This window comes from Sorex fumeus, unplaced genomic scaffold, assembly GCF_029834395.1.
Source record: "Sorex fumeus unplaced genomic scaffold, SorFum_2.1 ptg000072l, whole genome shotgun sequence".
In the NCBI taxonomy this organism is placed as follows: Eukaryota; Metazoa; Chordata; class Mammalia; order Eulipotyphla; family Soricidae; genus Sorex; species Sorex fumeus.
The window spans coordinates 51,074,753-51,091,243 of record NW_026606129.1 but is presented as its reverse complement, the minus strand read 5'-3'; the positions used below and the strand labels follow the sequence as shown (position 1 = coordinate 51,091,243).

The 16,491-nt window shown below is 52.4% G+C and overlaps 2 protein-coding genes across 3 annotated transcripts; both read left to right on the top strand.

Moving 5' to 3' along the window:
- Positions 1-68: 68 nt before the first annotated feature.
- RASSF1 (Ras association domain family member 1) lies at positions 69-9,870 on the top strand. 2 transcript variants are annotated; one of them, XM_056129013.1, is made up of 6 exons: positions 69-375; positions 2,614-2,720; positions 6,578-6,682; positions 6,937-7,234; positions 7,353-7,468; positions 8,755-9,870. In XM_056129013.1, the coding sequence occupies exons 1-6, from the start codon at positions 126-128 to the stop codon at positions 8,899-8,901; spliced, it is 1,023 nt and encodes a 340-aa protein (XP_055984988.1). In that variant the 5' UTR covers positions 69-125; the 3' UTR covers positions 8,902-9,870. The 2 variants fall into 2 exon arrangements, with proteins under 2 accessions (XP_055984988.1, XP_055984989.1); XM_056129014.1 differs by lacking the exons at positions 69-375; positions 2,614-2,720 and adding an exon at positions 3,061-3,435.
- A 2,884-nt stretch (positions 9,871-12,754) lies between these two features.
- Positions 12,755-15,995, top strand: TUSC2 (tumor suppressor 2, mitochondrial calcium regulator). Its single transcript, XM_056129022.1, has 3 exons — positions 12,755-13,030; positions 14,497-14,617; positions 14,787-15,995. The coding sequence occupies exons 1-3, from the start codon at positions 12,885-12,887 to the stop codon at positions 14,850-14,852; spliced, it is 333 nt and encodes a 110-aa protein (XP_055984997.1). The 5' UTR covers positions 12,755-12,884; the 3' UTR covers positions 14,853-15,995.
- Positions 15,996-16,491: the final 496 nt, after the last annotated feature.

Genomic DNA, 16,491 nt, shown 5'->3' with positions numbered 1-16,491 from the left:
CCGACCAGGCCAGCATCCCGGGGGGCGGCGCCGCATCGGGCCCGCCCCGCAGCCGCGCCCGCCCGGCGCTCACTCGCTCGCGCCCGGCGCGGGTCGGGAGTCCCGAGTCCCGGCCCGCCCGGGCCATGTCAGCGGAGCCTGAGCTCATTGAGCTACGAGAACTGTCCCCTGCGCGGCGCCCAGGCCCTGGCCGCACCCGGCTGGAGCGCGCCAACGCGCTGCGCATCGCTCCGGGCACCGCGCGCGACCCCGCACGGCAGCTGGCCCCCGGCCGCGGCCACCGCTTCCAGCCCGCGGGGCCTGCCACACACACGTGGTGCGACCTCTGCGGCGACTTCATCTGGGGCGTCGTGCGAAAGGGCCTACAGTGCGCGCGTGAGTAGCGGCCCCGCACGCTGGCGAGAGCCAAACAGGCGGCAGAGGGGTAGCTCGTGTCGCTGTGGGTCAAGTTGTGATGGAGGGGGTAGGTGGGGACGACCCCAAGGACCAGGTCCGTTACTGTTGCCCCAGGTGAGAGTTCAGACAAATGGTTTTCGTCCTTGCCTCCGACCTGTCGGGGGTGTTGGGCAGAGACTGCCAGTATGTAACCAGGCATGGATTTCAAGTTTTAACCTTGGCCCTTGAGAAAGACTTTAATAGGCACCTACTAGTCTTTTAAACCCATATTCCCAGGTGTACCCTCAATCGAAGATCACTTATCTGTCCCTCACTCCAGAATCCCTGGGGTGAAGAGGACTTATGTACCTATGGAAGGCCAGGAAAAAGAAGGTTTTTTTGTTTTTTGTTTTTTTGCGGGGGGGGGGGGGGCGTGCCCTGCAAGCAGGAATTTATGTTGAGGTTTTATTTAGCCAATACCCATTGCAGACCCCATGAGCCGGGTGCTAAACGATGAAACCCAGCCATTTTGCCCTTTCAGGAATCACCAGACAAGCAGAGAGGTTAGGTTGCTCTCCCACTTGCTTATGTCAGATCACTGGGAATGTTTCAGTTCTCCATCTGCTCTTCCTGAAGCTCACCTCAGGCTTGTTGAATCCGTCATTGGAAGTGTATCAGATTTAAAAAAAAAATGATGCTAACGGGCCTCCAAGGATAAGAATCATTCCTCTAGCCCATAAAGATATTTCGCTTCCTTGTGCCCCAGGTCAGAGTGCGTAGGGAGACTCTGGTTCCGTATAGGAGTCTGTCCTGACTTCAGCTGCAGGAAAATTAACAAGGGCTGGGACACTGCAGTGTTTGCAGGGGGAAATAAAGTGATCCTAACAAGGAAAAACAGGACAATGTGTGCATCAGAGGCAGAAAGGGAAGAATCAAAGATGAGTTTTGGGGTTAGAGAGATAGCACAGCAGGTAGGGCACTTGCCTGGCATGGCACCAACCCAAGTTCAGTCCCCGCACACCATGTGGTTCCCCAACCCCCTCCAGGAGTGATTCCTGAGCACAGAACTAGTAGTAAACCCTGAGCACAGCCAGGTATGTCCACAGCTCAATATTTTTTTTAATAAAAAGAAAAAAGGATGAATTTGTGTGTGGGTTTCTTGGGGGTGGGGAGGGAGTTCTTTTGCCTCAAACTGGGAAAGTAGTAGCTATCATTGCTGGGATAAGAAAAAAAAATTCAGTTAAATTTTGAAGCTGTCAGTTTGAAATGAGGAGGCATTCAAGTGGAGATAAGGACACCACAATAGCATTTGATTGGGGATATGATGGAAGCCTTGGGTCTGGGACCTGTGAGTGTGCACAGTGCAGGGGGAGATCAGGACCAAACCCAGGACCCTGTGCCATTAAGGGCTGTGATCTGAAACAACTAACAAAATAGCTGCAGTGGAAGTGGGAGGGAAACTGAGAGTATGGGCTCCTGGGCAATCATGGGAGCCAGCAGTGCTCAGGAGGTGAATGTGCCTTCCAAGGAGCACTGGATGAGGCAGTGCATCAGATGCTAAGGACCCTAAACCAATTAAGTTTCCTGTGGGGAGAGACAAGCTGATAGGTAGTGAAGGCAGGACAGAGATAGTACAGCAGGTAGGGCACTTGCTTTACACATAGCTCACCCAGATTTGATCCCTGTATTCCATATGGTTCCCCAAGCACTACCAGGAGTGATTCCTGAGTGCAGAGCCAGGAGTAAACCCTGAGCATCACCAGGTGCAGGTGTATCCTCCTCCCCCCACACCAAAAAATAAAGGAGTGAAGGCGAGGAATCAGTGTGTATAGACCAGTGCTGATAAATTTTGGTGTGAATAGAGACCAATGACAACTAAAGGGAGACCAATGGCAATTAAAGGGTTTGTTTGTTTTTTTAATGCCTTTAAGTAAATGGGCGAGGGGGAGTTAATTCATCAGTTCTGCGGCAGGCACTAGCAATTCAAAGGTGGAGCAAACCCGGATCCAATTCAAAGATGGAGCAAACCCGGATCCGTAATGCCTGAGGACTTCCCAACAGTTTCCTGAAGCTGAGGGACCAATACTAAGGGGCTATAGCAATAGTGATAAACACCACTGAGTGATCAGCAGTGAACCCAGCAGGCAGTCTTCACCCCGGGGCTTCTTTTCCATTCTTGAAACGACTTTCCGAGCTGGAGAAGGGGCTTCTCCGCCTCACAGCCAGACTTCTCTGCAGATTGCAAGTTCACCTGCCACTACCGTTGCCGCGCGCTCGTCTGCTTGGACTGCTGCGGACCCCGGGACCTGGGCTGGGAGCCGGCGCTGGAACGGGACACGAATGTGGTGAGCGCGGGATGGGGAGGCGCACGGGCAAGGCCGGGATACACAAAGGAACCAGCCACATTACAGGCATTCTGGAGGGTCGCCCGGGTGTTTCACACAATGACCATTCCAAGAAAAGAGTAATGCGGCAGGAGAGAGGGGCAAACTCAGCACAACGGCCTGAAGGGGTGCCAGGTGCTCGGAGCGGCTGAGGTCCCGCGCACGCGCGACTCCGGTACCCTCCCACATCCGCCGTGGGCCTTGTGGCCACGCTGGTGCACATGCGCACTCGCTCCGACGCGTTCCCCGCCGGAGTGGGGGGCCTGCGAGGTGGAGCTTAGCGAGCTGCTTGGGCGATTAAGTCATTGCTGAAGGCGGGGCGTAAGCGGCCCCGCCCTCCGACGTTGTTTCCCTGACTGGTCTAGATCTGGGTCCGGGCTGTCGACGTTTCAGTGTTAACGGTTGCGGCGCGTACGCGGGGCCTGGTGCACGCGCGCACTGACAACGCACGCGCACACGCGCCCGGGTTGGTGGTTGTAGGTCCAGGCGCACGGGGGTAGGAGATCTGGCGGGTGGCAAGGTAATGGGCGAGACGGACGCGGGGACGCCCTCTTTCGAGATGACCTGGAGCAGCACGACCAGCAGTGGTTACTGCAGCCAAGAAGACTCGGATTCGGAGCTCGAACAGTACTTCACAGCGCGCACCTCGCTGGCGCGCAAGCCGCGCCGAGACCAGGTGGGGGGCCGGAGGTGGCGGGCGGGGGTGGGGGTGGTCGGCGGGGACCCCGCCCTCCCCGTAAGTTGCCGGGTCGAGAGTGTGCGTAGGCCCGCCTTTTGTGTCTGCGTGGATCCGGCCCGGCTCGGGGCCAGCCTGCAGAACTGTCGGATTCAGCCCCTTGGTTGTGTGCGCCAGGGACGCCTTGTGCTGCCTGCCACAGACTGGTTGAACCAGGGGACGCAGCCTCGTGGTTTTGGGTTAGAGCAGGGAAGGGCATTATCCATCTATGAGTAAAGCCAGCTGCGGGGTCTGGACCAATACCTCCATTTCCGCGTTGGAGCGCACCCACCCCCTCTTCTGGGGGACCGGGAGGAGGAAGTGGAGAGGGAGGAGTCCTCGCCGGGAATTGAAATGTATGCTTAGGAGAGAGGCGAAGGAAAGCACTCTTGTTGGTCGCCCCACCCCAGCAACGTTCACCAGCGAATGGAATGTGGGAGATTCTGGGCTCCTTTCTGAAGCAGACGGAGAGTGCTTGGTCTATATACTTAGTATATACGCACATGTATACCAAGATCGGTTGATTTCAGAAAGGGGATTTGGGAATGGCTAGGTAGGAAACATTATTTTAAACCGTAAGCATCCGGGCGCACTTTACCACACCAGGGTGGAGAGAGCTAGATTGTAAAATGGCCTGGAAGGCGTCAAGAGAGAGGAGGCTCCTAATCTGGACTCAGTGGTGTGGAGCAGCCGAACATGCAGTCGCCGAGGTGTCTCCCTTGTCAGACATTTCTGTGCTGTGTGTTTTCAGTGTGACAGCCAGCATCAGATAACATCTGGAAAGTGAGATAGGATGGGGAAACGTAATATAACTAGCAGCAGTGGGATAGCATTCCTTACATAGATCATGAAAAGGAGTGGTGGGTGATTTTCAGAAGAAAGTTCTATACTCTGTTCTTTTGTGTTTTAGTTTTGGGGTCACACCCATCAATGCTCAGGTGTGTGGCCCAGAACTCTAGGCTGTGAGCTCAGGAATCATTCCTGGCAGAGCTCAGGAAATTGAATATATATGCAGTGCTGGAAATTGAACTTGGGTCACCTGCATTTAAAGCAAGCACCTGGGGTGGGGGGCGGCTTGAAGGTGTGTGTGTGGGGGGAAAACTGGGGACACCAGTACACTGGTGCTGGGAAATTACACAGGTGGAGGGATGGGTGTTGGAACAATGTATGACTGGAAGGCTCTATCTCATGGTGATTTCATTAAAAAAAAACACACACACACACACACCAAGCACCCTACCTGCTGTACTATTGCACCAGCCCCAAAATTCTATAATTTAGAAACTCAGTCCTGGATGGCTGGAGCACATGCCATGCATTCAGGAACCCCAGCACTACAGAGCAACAAGTCAGCTCAGGGTTTGGATACAGGGTTTGAGTGTCGCTCCCTGGGACTGTCTTTGTTACTGGGGCCTGGATCTTTTCCACTGTGGGAAAGATGAGAAAACTAAAAGATAGTAACCTGTTGGGGTAGGAGCGATAGCACATTGGGTAGAGCACACGACCAACCCAGGTTCAATCCCTGGCATTCTTGACCACCACCAAGACTGTGACCCTTGAGCACAGAGCCAGGAGTAAATCCTGAGTACAACCTGGTGTGACCTCCTCCCTCCCCCCCAAAAAAAAGGAGGGAAATAAGATTATGTCATCTCTGTGCCTAGCCTGTTCTGCAAACAGAATTGTCTTACCCCTTGCCCCGGTGCTGGTCTGCTTGGCTTTCCTCCCATAGCACCCCACCCATCCTGGCACTCCTTCCTTTTGGGCATTCCTTCCTGCCCCACGCCCTCGGGGCCTGCACAACACATACACCCTTTATGCACAGCCTTCTATAAACACCTCTGTCAGATCTCCCATTTTCCAGATCTACAGCATGTGTTTTTTTTAGGCTTGCTGAGTGTCTCAGTGTCCCCAACACATTTTGGGAGAATTTTCACTTCTTACTGCTCAACTCCATCCAGAAGAAACTTGAAGCAAATGGGCTTTAGTTTCCCCAGTATCCCAGTACCTCCTATCTCAGTTGGATTTTCCTGTGAGGTTGAGCTTTTGAATTCTACCCTCTGCCCCTTAATCTGTCCTTCTACCCCAGTCTTTCTCATCAGATGGTTTAAGTTTAGGGAGTCTCCAGACAGCTGTTAGGGAAAAGCCTGGGCACAGAGCTGGGCACAAGTTTATTCTGCAGAGACTTTTGCGTGGGGACTCCCCTGGAACTAAGCCATTGGTCAGCAGTGATCTCAGTTCTATCTGTGACACTCCCATTCCAGCTTGAGCCAGTCTGACGTCAACAGGAAGTAAGGCTGATGCAATGGGCCCAGAGAGGTCTACAGAAATAAACCAGAACCCTGCCTGCCCATCCTTTAAACCAGAATCATCCAGTCCTGGGAGAATGGAGCAAGTGCTGAGTGATGGAGCTAAAATCTTTGGGCTAAGCTGCCAGGCAGAAGGGAGGAGATGTAGAAGCCACTTGCTTGGCTCTGGGGGACAGATTGTCCCAGGAGACTGCCTGGCAGCCTGTACATCTCTGGGAGATTGTAGCCAAGCCTGAAGTTGCCTTTTGTTTATGCAGTATGGGTCAAAGTTGAATTACTTGTCTGAGTGGTTTCCTCACTAGGTCTGACACAGACAAGGCTGGCCCCGCGTCCCCTACTAAGGCTGTTAATATTGTAGAGTTTGCCCTTCCCCTCCTGTCCTGGGCAGGCGGGCTCCAGGCTCCAGATCTCCCATGACCCTTTTCTGAGGCTGAGAAGCAAAGTGCGTGCCTTCTCCAGGACATACCTTCCTACAAGGCTGGGTCAGCTGTGCTGTTTAGAAGTGGTTTTACACTAAAGGAGTTCAGTCATCCTTTTCTGGCCCTTGTCTTGGGCCTTCAGTTGCCTTTTATGTCCCATTAAAGCCACACCCAGTGCTGGGTAGGTCCCAGACAGGCGGCAGAAGAAAGCAAAGTGTCTCTTCTAGCAGGACCAGGAGCAGTGCTGGGCTCTTCTCATCAGGCCTGGCACTTGGTTATATGTTTCTAAAAGCTACCCCACATGGCCCCTGGGACTCGCCTTTTAGTATGATGATTTCCTCAAGGGCTCTGTCTGTACCTGTGGTCATCTTCTTTCAGGATGAGCCTGTGGAGTGGGAGACTCCTGACCTTTCTCAGGCTGAGATTGAGCAGAAGATCAAGGACTACAATGGCCAGATCAACAGCAACCTCTTCATGAGCCTGGTGAGTTAAAGCCATTGGGGTTGAGGAGGGAGGGGCGGGGTCACAGTGCTGGAGAGATAGTACAGCAGGTAGAGCACTTGCCTTGCATGCAGCCAGGCCAGGGTGGGGCAGGAACACAATCATGTACCTGGTTCCCACGCAGAGGTAACCTTGGCTGAACCCAAGCAGTGACTTTTCACACTCAGCTGGACTAAGTGCTGTGAGGAATCTGTTGCAGTTCACCTGATCATAGCTGAGTCTCTCCCTCTCTTCAGAACAAGGATGGCTCCTTCACAGGCTTCATCAAGGTGCAGCTAAAACTCGTGCGTCCTGTCTCGGTGCCCGCCAGCAAGAAGCCGCCCTCCTTGCAAGATGCCCGGCGGGGCACGGGGCGGAGCACAGCAGTGAGGCGTCGCACCTCCTTCTACTTGCCCAAGGATGCTGTCAAGCACCTGCACGTGCTGTCCCGCACACGTGCTCGTGAGGTCATTGAAGCCCTGCTGCGCAAGTTCTTGGTGGTGGACGATCCCCGCAAGTTTGCCCTCTTTGAACGGGCTGAGCGCCATGGCCAAGGTGGGCTTCCCACTCACCTTGCTGTGTGTGATGTTTGTAATGCACATACACGTGCCTGGAAGGGCTGAGGAGACTCTCCTGACTAACCAGACATTTCTTTCCCCTGCCTGGCCCTCAGTGTACCTCCGGAAGCTGTCCGATGATGAGCAGCCTCTGCGACTGCGTCTCCTCGCTGGGCCCAGTGAGAAGGCCCTAAGCTTTGTCCTGAAGGAAAATGACTCTGGGGAGGTGAATGTGAGTACATAACCATCATGTTTTTCTTTCGGTTTATTTATTTTATTTTATTGTGGGGGAATCACTCTTGGCAGTGCTCAGAGGACCGACCATATGAGGTGCTGGGGATTGAGCCCAGGTTGGCAATATGCAAAGCAGGTGCTCTATTCACTGTATGATTGCTCTGGCCGCAGACATCCTGTTTCTTTTTTCCTTTTTTTTTTTTTTTTTTTTGCTTCTTGGGTCACACCTGGCGATGCACAGAGGTTACTTCTGGCTCTGCACTCAGGAATTACTCCTGGTGGTGCTCAGGGGGACCATATGGGATGCTGGGAATCAAACCCAGGTCGGCTGCGTGGAAAGCAAAGACCCTACCTGCTGTACTACCACTCCAGCCGCAACACCCTGTTTCTTTTAACTGTTTGAGGATAGAGGACAAGTCCTGTAGAATCCTCTCCAGAGGACTACAGAAAAGTGAAGGTTTCTAGGCCACTCATGACCAGGTGTAAGGCATGTTCCTTCTTGTTTCCCAAAAACCCAGAAGGAGGGGCTGGAAAAATAATTACAGGGGTTAAGCCACCTGTTTTGCTTGCGACTGTCTCTACTTGTTCCTTTACACCGCATATGGTTCCCCAGCACTGCTGGGAGTGACCTCTGAGCAAGTAACCAGCAAAATCAGGTGTAATTCAAGTCCTCCATGCCCCCCCCCAAAAAAAAAGAAACACACACACACACAGAACCCAAGAGAACCTGTCTTTACTATTTGTCAGTGCAAAAAGTCCTCAGATGAGTCTGAAGGCATGGGGCTCCCTGGCTAGGTCAGAGCCACACAGATGGACCCAGGATGTCGTGGCAGCTCCCCTTAAGCATCAAGGCTTTTTAATGGACGCTTTCTGGTTCTAAGGTATTAAGTCTTGGAACCAGAAGTGGAAATAGACTCTGTTGGCATGATTTGTCCTCAGGAAACTAGACATGTAATGTGGTTTCCTCTCCAGAATATAATTTCCTTATTTTGTGGAACCCATTTTATCTTCGGAATACTAGCAGATAATTTAGGCAAGAATCTAACACCAGCTAGAGAGATAATACAGTGCATGCAACCAACTCAGATTTGATCCCCGGAACAGTATATGGTCCCCTGAGCCACCATCAAGAGTGGTCCTGAGTGAAGAGCCTTGTGTAAGTCCTGAGTACCACCAGGTGTGGCCAAAAATGAAGAATAAAAAGAACCTGACATCTGTAAACCCCCATCCTATTGTGTAACCATAATGCACTGCAACCTATTTCCCTCCCGCCCTCCCCTGCAGTGGGACGCCTTCAGCATGCCTGAACTGCACAACTTTCTGCGTATCCTGCAGCGGGAGGAGGAGGAACACCTTCGACAGATCCTGCAGAAGTATTCCTATTGCCGACAGAAGATCCAAGAGGCCCTACATGCCTGCCCCCTGGGATGACCTCTTGTACCCCTGGTGGAAGGAGGGGAGTAGGCAACGCCAAGGGCATGCCGTGTGAATGTGACAGGGCCTGTGTGGCCTGAAGAATGAGTGTGCATGGAGGCCCTCTCACTGGGGAACAAGCCCAGAGAACAGAAGGAGTTGGCCCTGTGTCCACCAGTGGGTATAGCAGAGCAAGGCTCTGCACTCTTTGGCCCTTTGTGTACTGGGTCAGGGTGGACCAGGGTTGCCCTGGGAAGCTGCTCCAGGCAGCAGGGGTAGTGCAGACAGAAATATCCTTAATTTGGATCTCAGATACAACATTCTTGGAGAACCTACAACAATAGGGTCATGTTTGCCAGGAGCAGGGCCTTCATCTGTGGGAAAAGGTTGTATGTTTTGGGTCTTGGATGAGGGGTCAGGACGGTAGAACCAAGAGTCAGAGAGTAGAACCAAGGAGTCAGGGTAAGGCAATCATCAAGAAGAGTCTCACTGGGCCAGAGAGATAGTGCAGGGGTTAAGGTGTTTGGCTTGCCTGCAGCCAACCCTACTTTGATCCCTGGAACAGCATGGTCCCCCAAGCATTGCTAGGAAAGACTGAGCACCACTGGGTGTGGCCCCAATTTTTTTTTTTTTTTTTAAGAAAAGTGTCTTGGTTTCCCTCTGCAATGTCCTGACTCCTGCTAAGGTCTAGGTGCCACAGCCTTGGGCCAGGGAATACTGGCTCAAAGTGCAGCAACAGTGCCTAAGTGCCTCCTCCCAAGAGGATGTCCTGGGTCAGGTTTTGAGTGTGAGCACTGACCCAGATCTGTGCCTTGCTTGCCAGCCAAAGCCGTGGTTTTTCCCTCAAGTATTTTTGATGATGTGTGCGAATGTATGTAATAGTTTGTGGCCTCAGCTGAATGCCTCCTGTGGGGGAAGGGGTGGGGGTAACAGTCATCATCAGGGCACGGGGCCTGAGAGATTTGGCTAAATAAAACTTTAACAGTTCTCCTGCCTTTGTAGTCTTCTTAAGGACACTCGGGTGCTGTTTCCCCTTCATGCCAGTTACTGCCAGGACAGCATCCCTGCAGTCACCACAGGACTAATTTATGAGGAATGTGGGGTAGGAGGGGTATTCAGTCTTCACTCAGTCATTGGGAGCTCAGTGCATAGAGGGCACAAGGGTAGCTCGAGCTTAGGAAAACACACAGACACACCTGAATTGTGTCTCTCAGCAATTCACATACCACTGTGGACCAGACATTGCTCATGGCACTTGATTATTCCTCTCCCCACGTTCTGAGCACTGCTGGGAGTGACTAAGTCTATGAGTGTTAATTATGTACGGGTGTTAATTCCTGCTTTCAAGAAGCATTCACTTTGGTGATCTTGGAAAGGACACTGAATTTGGTTTCTTTTGGGTATCAGAGACTGAATTCAGGATTTTATATATTTTAAGAATATACTTTTTTTTTTATTAGTGAAACACCAAGAATATACTCTTAATAGTGACCGATGGGCTGGAGCAATAGCACAGTGGTAGGGCATTTGCCTTGCACACAGCCGGCCCGGCCGAGCCGGGTTTGATTCCTTCGCCCATCTCAGAGAGCCTGGCAAGCTACTGAAAGTATCTCACCCGCACGGCAAAGCCTGGCAAGCTACCCATGACGTATTCAATATGTTAAACATAGTAACAACAAATCTCATGGTGGAGATGTTACTGGGCCCGCTCGAGCAAATCTATGAACCACAGGAGGACAGTGACAGTGACCAATATTTCCTGCCCAAGGCCACTGAATTTCAAGTTTTTAGATTTGAATGTAGCTATACAATATTTGATCAATTCCTTAACTTTGGGGCTGAGGTGGAAACTTTGTGCTGTATACTGTAGAGCTCAGGACCTACTCTTAGATCTGTGCTTAGGGGTCACTCCTAGTGGTGTCAGGGCAGGAGTGGGGGGGGCATATATGCAGTGCTGGGGACTGAACCAGAGCCAGGAATGAAACTATAGACAGCCACATGGAAGGTAAGCCCCTTAATTCCTACACTCTTGCCTCCCAATTTTTAAAATTTTCTTTAGGTTTGGTTTGAAGGAGGTAGTGTGATAAGGGGCCCCTTGGCAATACATTTGTCATAAATACATGACGTAAACTGTCATAAAAGGAACTGGAGCAATAGCACAGTGAATAAAAGCAAAAAAAAAAAAAAAAAGTCATAAAATCAAGATGGAGTTCCCGCCATTATCCCAGACACCCTGCCTCCTGAGGATGCAATAGAAACAAAGATGTTGGGGTCAAAGAGATAGTAGGTAAAGTGCTGGCCTTGCATGTGGCAGAGCTGTTCAATCCCTGGCATTGCCTATGGTCCATTGACCACTACCAGGAGTGATCCCTAAGTGCAGGGCTAGGGGTAAGTCCTGAGCACAACTGAGTGTAGTCTAAACCACCACCCCCCAAAAAACAAAACAAAAAACCTGGAAAAGGCCTGGATAAGACTATAAAATGAGGGTCAAAGATAGTAAAAGGTTTACAGCATCCTACCAAACCCATTCTGAATGTTCAGCACAACATATGGTCCCCTGTATGCTACCAGAGGTCACACCTGAGGACAAAGCCAGAAGTGAAGGGTGTAGCCCAACCCACCCCTCACCATTAAAAAAAAAGTAAATGAGGAGAGGTAGCTTAATTGGCAGAGTGCATGCTTTGCTTTCAGAAAGCTTGGGATCAGTCCCTGATGCCCCATTGTTACCAGAGTGCAGTAAGAGCTGACCCCCAAAGGCAGCCAGATCAAGACGTAGCCACACACACACACACACACACACACACACACACACACACACAACCCATCGTCCCCTTCCCCCCCCCCCACACACACACACACAAAAGACTAAATGAAGAGACCATCAGAACTCAGATCTTTTCCCTTGACTAAGCCCTAGTTTTTCATTGGAACTAGCCTGGGGTGGCTTGGAAAAGGCCTATAAAATCAGCTAACCATCAGTGCTACATTGAACCTGGGGGCTTCCATATGCAAAACACCCATTAATAAAGCCCTTTAAGCCATCTTTCTGTCTGGGTTTGGTTTTGAGGCCACACCCAGCGGCGATGCTCAGGGATTAGTTCTGGTTCTCTGCTCTGGGATCACTCCTGGCAGTGGCTGCTCAACCAAGCGTGGTGCTGGGGTTTGAAACCACTTTTGCCACATGCAAGGCAGACGCCTAACCCGCTGTATTACCCTTGAACCACTTCTTTGACCCCTTTAACTTTACGGAATTCTCTCCTGCCATATTCCCCTAAATTAAATGTATTTTGATTTAATGACATCTCCTGAAATTCTTTATGGAAGAATAAGAAATGAAATTAGGAACCTGAGTTCAGGACTTTACTGCCCATCCAATGTCATAAAAAGAGTTTATGCAGACTTCTTCCCGGAACGTATCAGGTAAGGTGGTTGTGGGCCGAAACAGGACACTGTCAGCTGGGTCAGCACCACCCAGCTTTCTTCTCCACACGTGACTGGGCGATCGCAAAAAAAAAAAAAAAAAATGGAGTTTGAGTAGAATGAGGTCAGAATCTATCAAGCGGCCGGTCCTGCAGTGAAACCCTAAAATACTGACTTGTCCACAAGGTATTTGGCCCACACACGCGACCGCAAATCTGGTGGTGGGAGAGCTCAGCAGCCCCACGACCCGCCGTAAACGCTACGATGCACCCGGGGGTGGCAGCGCCCCACCAAGAAAGTGCGTGGCCTGCTGGGACCTGAAGTCTCGCTGTGCCTGGTGGGATGCTTAGCATCGAGAGCGGTTATTGGTCCTGCCTTGCGAACCGACAAGCGAAGCAGCCAATCCAAGAGGGGAGCGTGCGGAAGCGGAAGTGAAGTTTCCGTGGAGACAGAGGAGCCTGCGGAAGGTGGCGGCGGCGGCGGCGCACCTGTGAGCGGAGGCCGAGGCGGGGCATGGCGGCGCCCACGGCCCTGTGAGAGCGTAGCGGCCGCGGGGCCCGCCATGCGCCGGCGGCCCTGACATGGGCGCCAGCGGCTCCAAAGCTCGGGGCCTGTGGCCCTTCGCTTCGGCGGCAGGGGGCGGCGGCCCGGAGGCAGCGGTCACTGAGCAGGCTTTGGTGCGGCCGCGAAGCCGAGTCGTGCCCCCGTTCGTATTCACGCGCCGCGGGTAAGGGCGCGGGTTCCGCCCCGGGGAGGACAGTGGGCGGGCGGCCGGGAACCCTGTGTCTTGGAAAGCTTACACCACCGTCCGCAACCCCCCAGCCCCCCGCACCCCAGGAGACTCCCATTATTTTAGGCCCCCATAGTAACAAGAGATTGGGAGTCGTGCTGTTGCTTCCTGGTGCCCTGCCTGCACTGACGGACTCCCTAGGGGAAGGGGCTTGTCCGGGCAGGCCCTCCGCACTGTTAGCTAGAGTAGGCCTCCCTGAGACCTCAGGACCCTCACAGTCGGCAGCATGCAAGGTGAAGCCTCCCAACTCCCTCTCCAAGTCTTTGAGTGGAGATGACCCACAGTTGGGGCTGTTCCAGTTCCTCACTGTGGAGGGATCGGGCTGCTGAGAGTGTTGGGGACGAGGCCTGGGGGGAAACCTCAGCATCCAGGCGTGTTCTGATCCTGAGTGCTGACCGCCCTCTCCCGCAGCACCCCAAACAGGAGCACTAGATTGGCCTGTCCCGGGTGGGGCCCTGGGGACTGGTACTCAGGCGATGCTGGAGATTTGGCTCTCCATATCAGAGAAACCAAATAGAGGCAGTTTGGCTGCACCAGCCACCCCTGGGTGGGTGCAGGGAAAATGCAGCTTTTTCCCTGTTAGTTTTCCTAGTTCTAATTCAGGTATCTGCTGTCTCAGACTTTGGCCCTGGAACAGTAATCTCTGTCCTTGTTTGCCATGCTGGAGATCGATCCCAGGGCCTGACACATGCTAGTCAAGCGCTCTGTCATTGAGTTCCATCAGAGGTTCCTGAGCCAGTGGTTACTTCTGGAACAGGACCAACATGCCCAGGCCACCATCCTTTGCACTCTAGAAGTCTTGGGTGAAGGCATGGGTGTGATGTTGGAACAATTACTTTTTTATATTTGGGCCACACCCAGCAGTGCTTAGGGATCCTGCCTGGCAAGGCTCAGGGGACCATATGTGGGGCAGGGGGTGGGGAAGGAAGGAGTGAACCTTGGCTCTATGCAGGGCAAGCACCTTAACCCCTGTACCCTCTCTAGCCCTGTTTTTTGTTTGTTTGCTTTTGGGCCACACCCAGCAATGCTAAGGGGTTTACTCCTAGCAGTGCTCAAGGCTTTGATGCGTGGGAAACGAGGTTGGCCACATGCAACGTTAACATCCTACTCCGCTGTGCTATTGCTCCGGTCCCACTGGAGTGACTGCATTGGCAGAACAAATCAGTGAAGAGAATTGATCTTGATTGCTTGGACAGTGGGCTCTGATATGGCTTCTCTTGGGGGTTGATAGCCACTATCCCTTTCCTACTTTCTTCTCAAAGACCCCCGACTTATGCAGGAGATTATCCAGACTTATCATTCATCCTTCCTTCAAGTGGGTATATTGTTCTCTGGTCTTTGGTATTTGCTATGTCGAGGTGTGGGTCTCCAGCCCAACCTTTTCCCCCTCTCCCTCTGCACAGCTCCATGTTCTATGATGAGGATGGAGATTTGGCTCACGAGTTCTATGAGGAGACAATCGTCACCAAGAATGGGCAGAAGCGGGCCAAGCTAAGGCGGGTGCATAAGAACTTGATTCCTCAGGTGAGGGGCTGGATAATGGTTACTGATCCTATGTTGACTGTATGGAGGTAGACTGAGATGGGATATGCTGTCATGGGGGGGCTGTTGGGAGAGGAGCTGGGAGGAACATTAAGACTTCCTCACATTGGAGCCCTGAGCAGTCCCTTACTGGCCTCTGTTTCCATGGCAGGGCATCGTGAAGTTGGATACACCCCGCATCCACGTGGATTTTCCTGTGATCCTCTATGAAGTGTGAGCCTGGGGGGATGGCAGGAATAAGCTTCCCCTGTCCCAACAAGAAACCCCCAGGCTCAAATGTGGCTTCCATTAAGAAACCTAGGCTGGGGCTACAACCCTGAATAAACTCCACTGGCCTGGAACCTTCAGCTATGAGCGGGATGGTCCTGCAATGTTGGTTGGGTGTTGGCTTCCGTGCGGGAAAGAGGTAGCTGGCATGGGCTACTGGTGGAATTACCAGCTCACCTTCCCCAGCAATCCCTGCAAGGAGCATGGTAGGGCTGATGAGAAATACCTGGTTTCTGGGCCCTTGCCTAGCCTGCTTTCTTCCAAATTTGCCTAGGGTCTAGCCCTGCTAAGGGCTACAGCACTTTACAAGCAAGGTCTGCCTTCTTCCAGCCCCAGGGCTGTGGGAGCTGTATGCAAGTGGGAACTTCCTTTCCCTTGCTTTCCTTACCCCTTTGTCAGAGCGTTTCAGCCGTTTGCTACCTCGATTCCTCCTGTGATGGACAGATGCTGGAGGCAGTGCAAGCCTGATTTTGCCTGTCTGCCTGCCTGTTCCCACCTCCAGATGGACGGACAGTTTACTGGCTGTAAAAGGAGTAGACACTGTTGTGGAAGAGACTTTTCCTCCCACCCAGGGCAGGGCTGTGGATGCCCATACCTATGGACCGCTGCCCCAGCCCATCTACTCTGACCCACTTTGCGTCAGGTCTTCACCCCCCCTCCCCCCAAACACCCTACCCCTGTTGGCAGGAGACCATCTACCACCCTGTGAAAGAAAGCACCCTAGGATTGATGCCAGTAACACTGAGGAGCCCACCACTCCTTTCCCTACAGTCTCCCCACCCCTTCAGGATCAGTCAAGGAAAAGTTCTGCAGTCACTGGGTAAGGACAGAAAGGAAAGAACAACCATAAAAGGATATTTCAAATGTGAAAGTTTGTAAATAGTCTAGTCCATGATGTTGTTGGGGCAGAGTCTGATTTCTACATTGAAATGACTTTTTTTTTATATATATATATATAATTTCCTTATTGTGCAAGCTCTGTGCTTTAAGAGTGTGGAAAGTGGCTTGGGGAGGGTGGCCCCCCACCTAGGAAGACTGTTGTGTTCTATGTTCAGTTTCAATAAAATGATTTGTAGACCCTGCATACAAAGTGGCATCCTCTGAGACTGTGACACCTGGAACCTGACTCCCTTTGGCAAACTAGGGAGGCCTGCGCCAGGAGCCCTGAGGGTAAACCTGCGGCCATCCCAGCTGTGACCAGCATGTGGCAGTATAGTCACGCAGACCTCACTGCAGCCCCCTCACCTCAGGATGGGAGGGGGCATTCACTTGCCTATTGTGTTCAATAGGTAAGAAAAGAACCCCTGGAATTGTTAAGGCCTTGAGATTCCTCTGTAGGAATTGACCCCACCTCTCCTGATCACAGGTGAGAATGTTACCTCCAGTAGGGAATGGAGCAGCTCTCTGGCCTCTACATCAGCTGACTTACGAGGTCACAGACTGAGCTCCATAGATCTCGAAGGCCCAGCTATATGTGGACAGCAGCCAGGTGGGTGCCGCTACACCTTGTTGCCCTCTGCCAGGCTCTGCAACCCAAACCCTCCCAGGCTGCCTGTGGACACCACGGAGAGAGCAGACTGCTGTAGAGG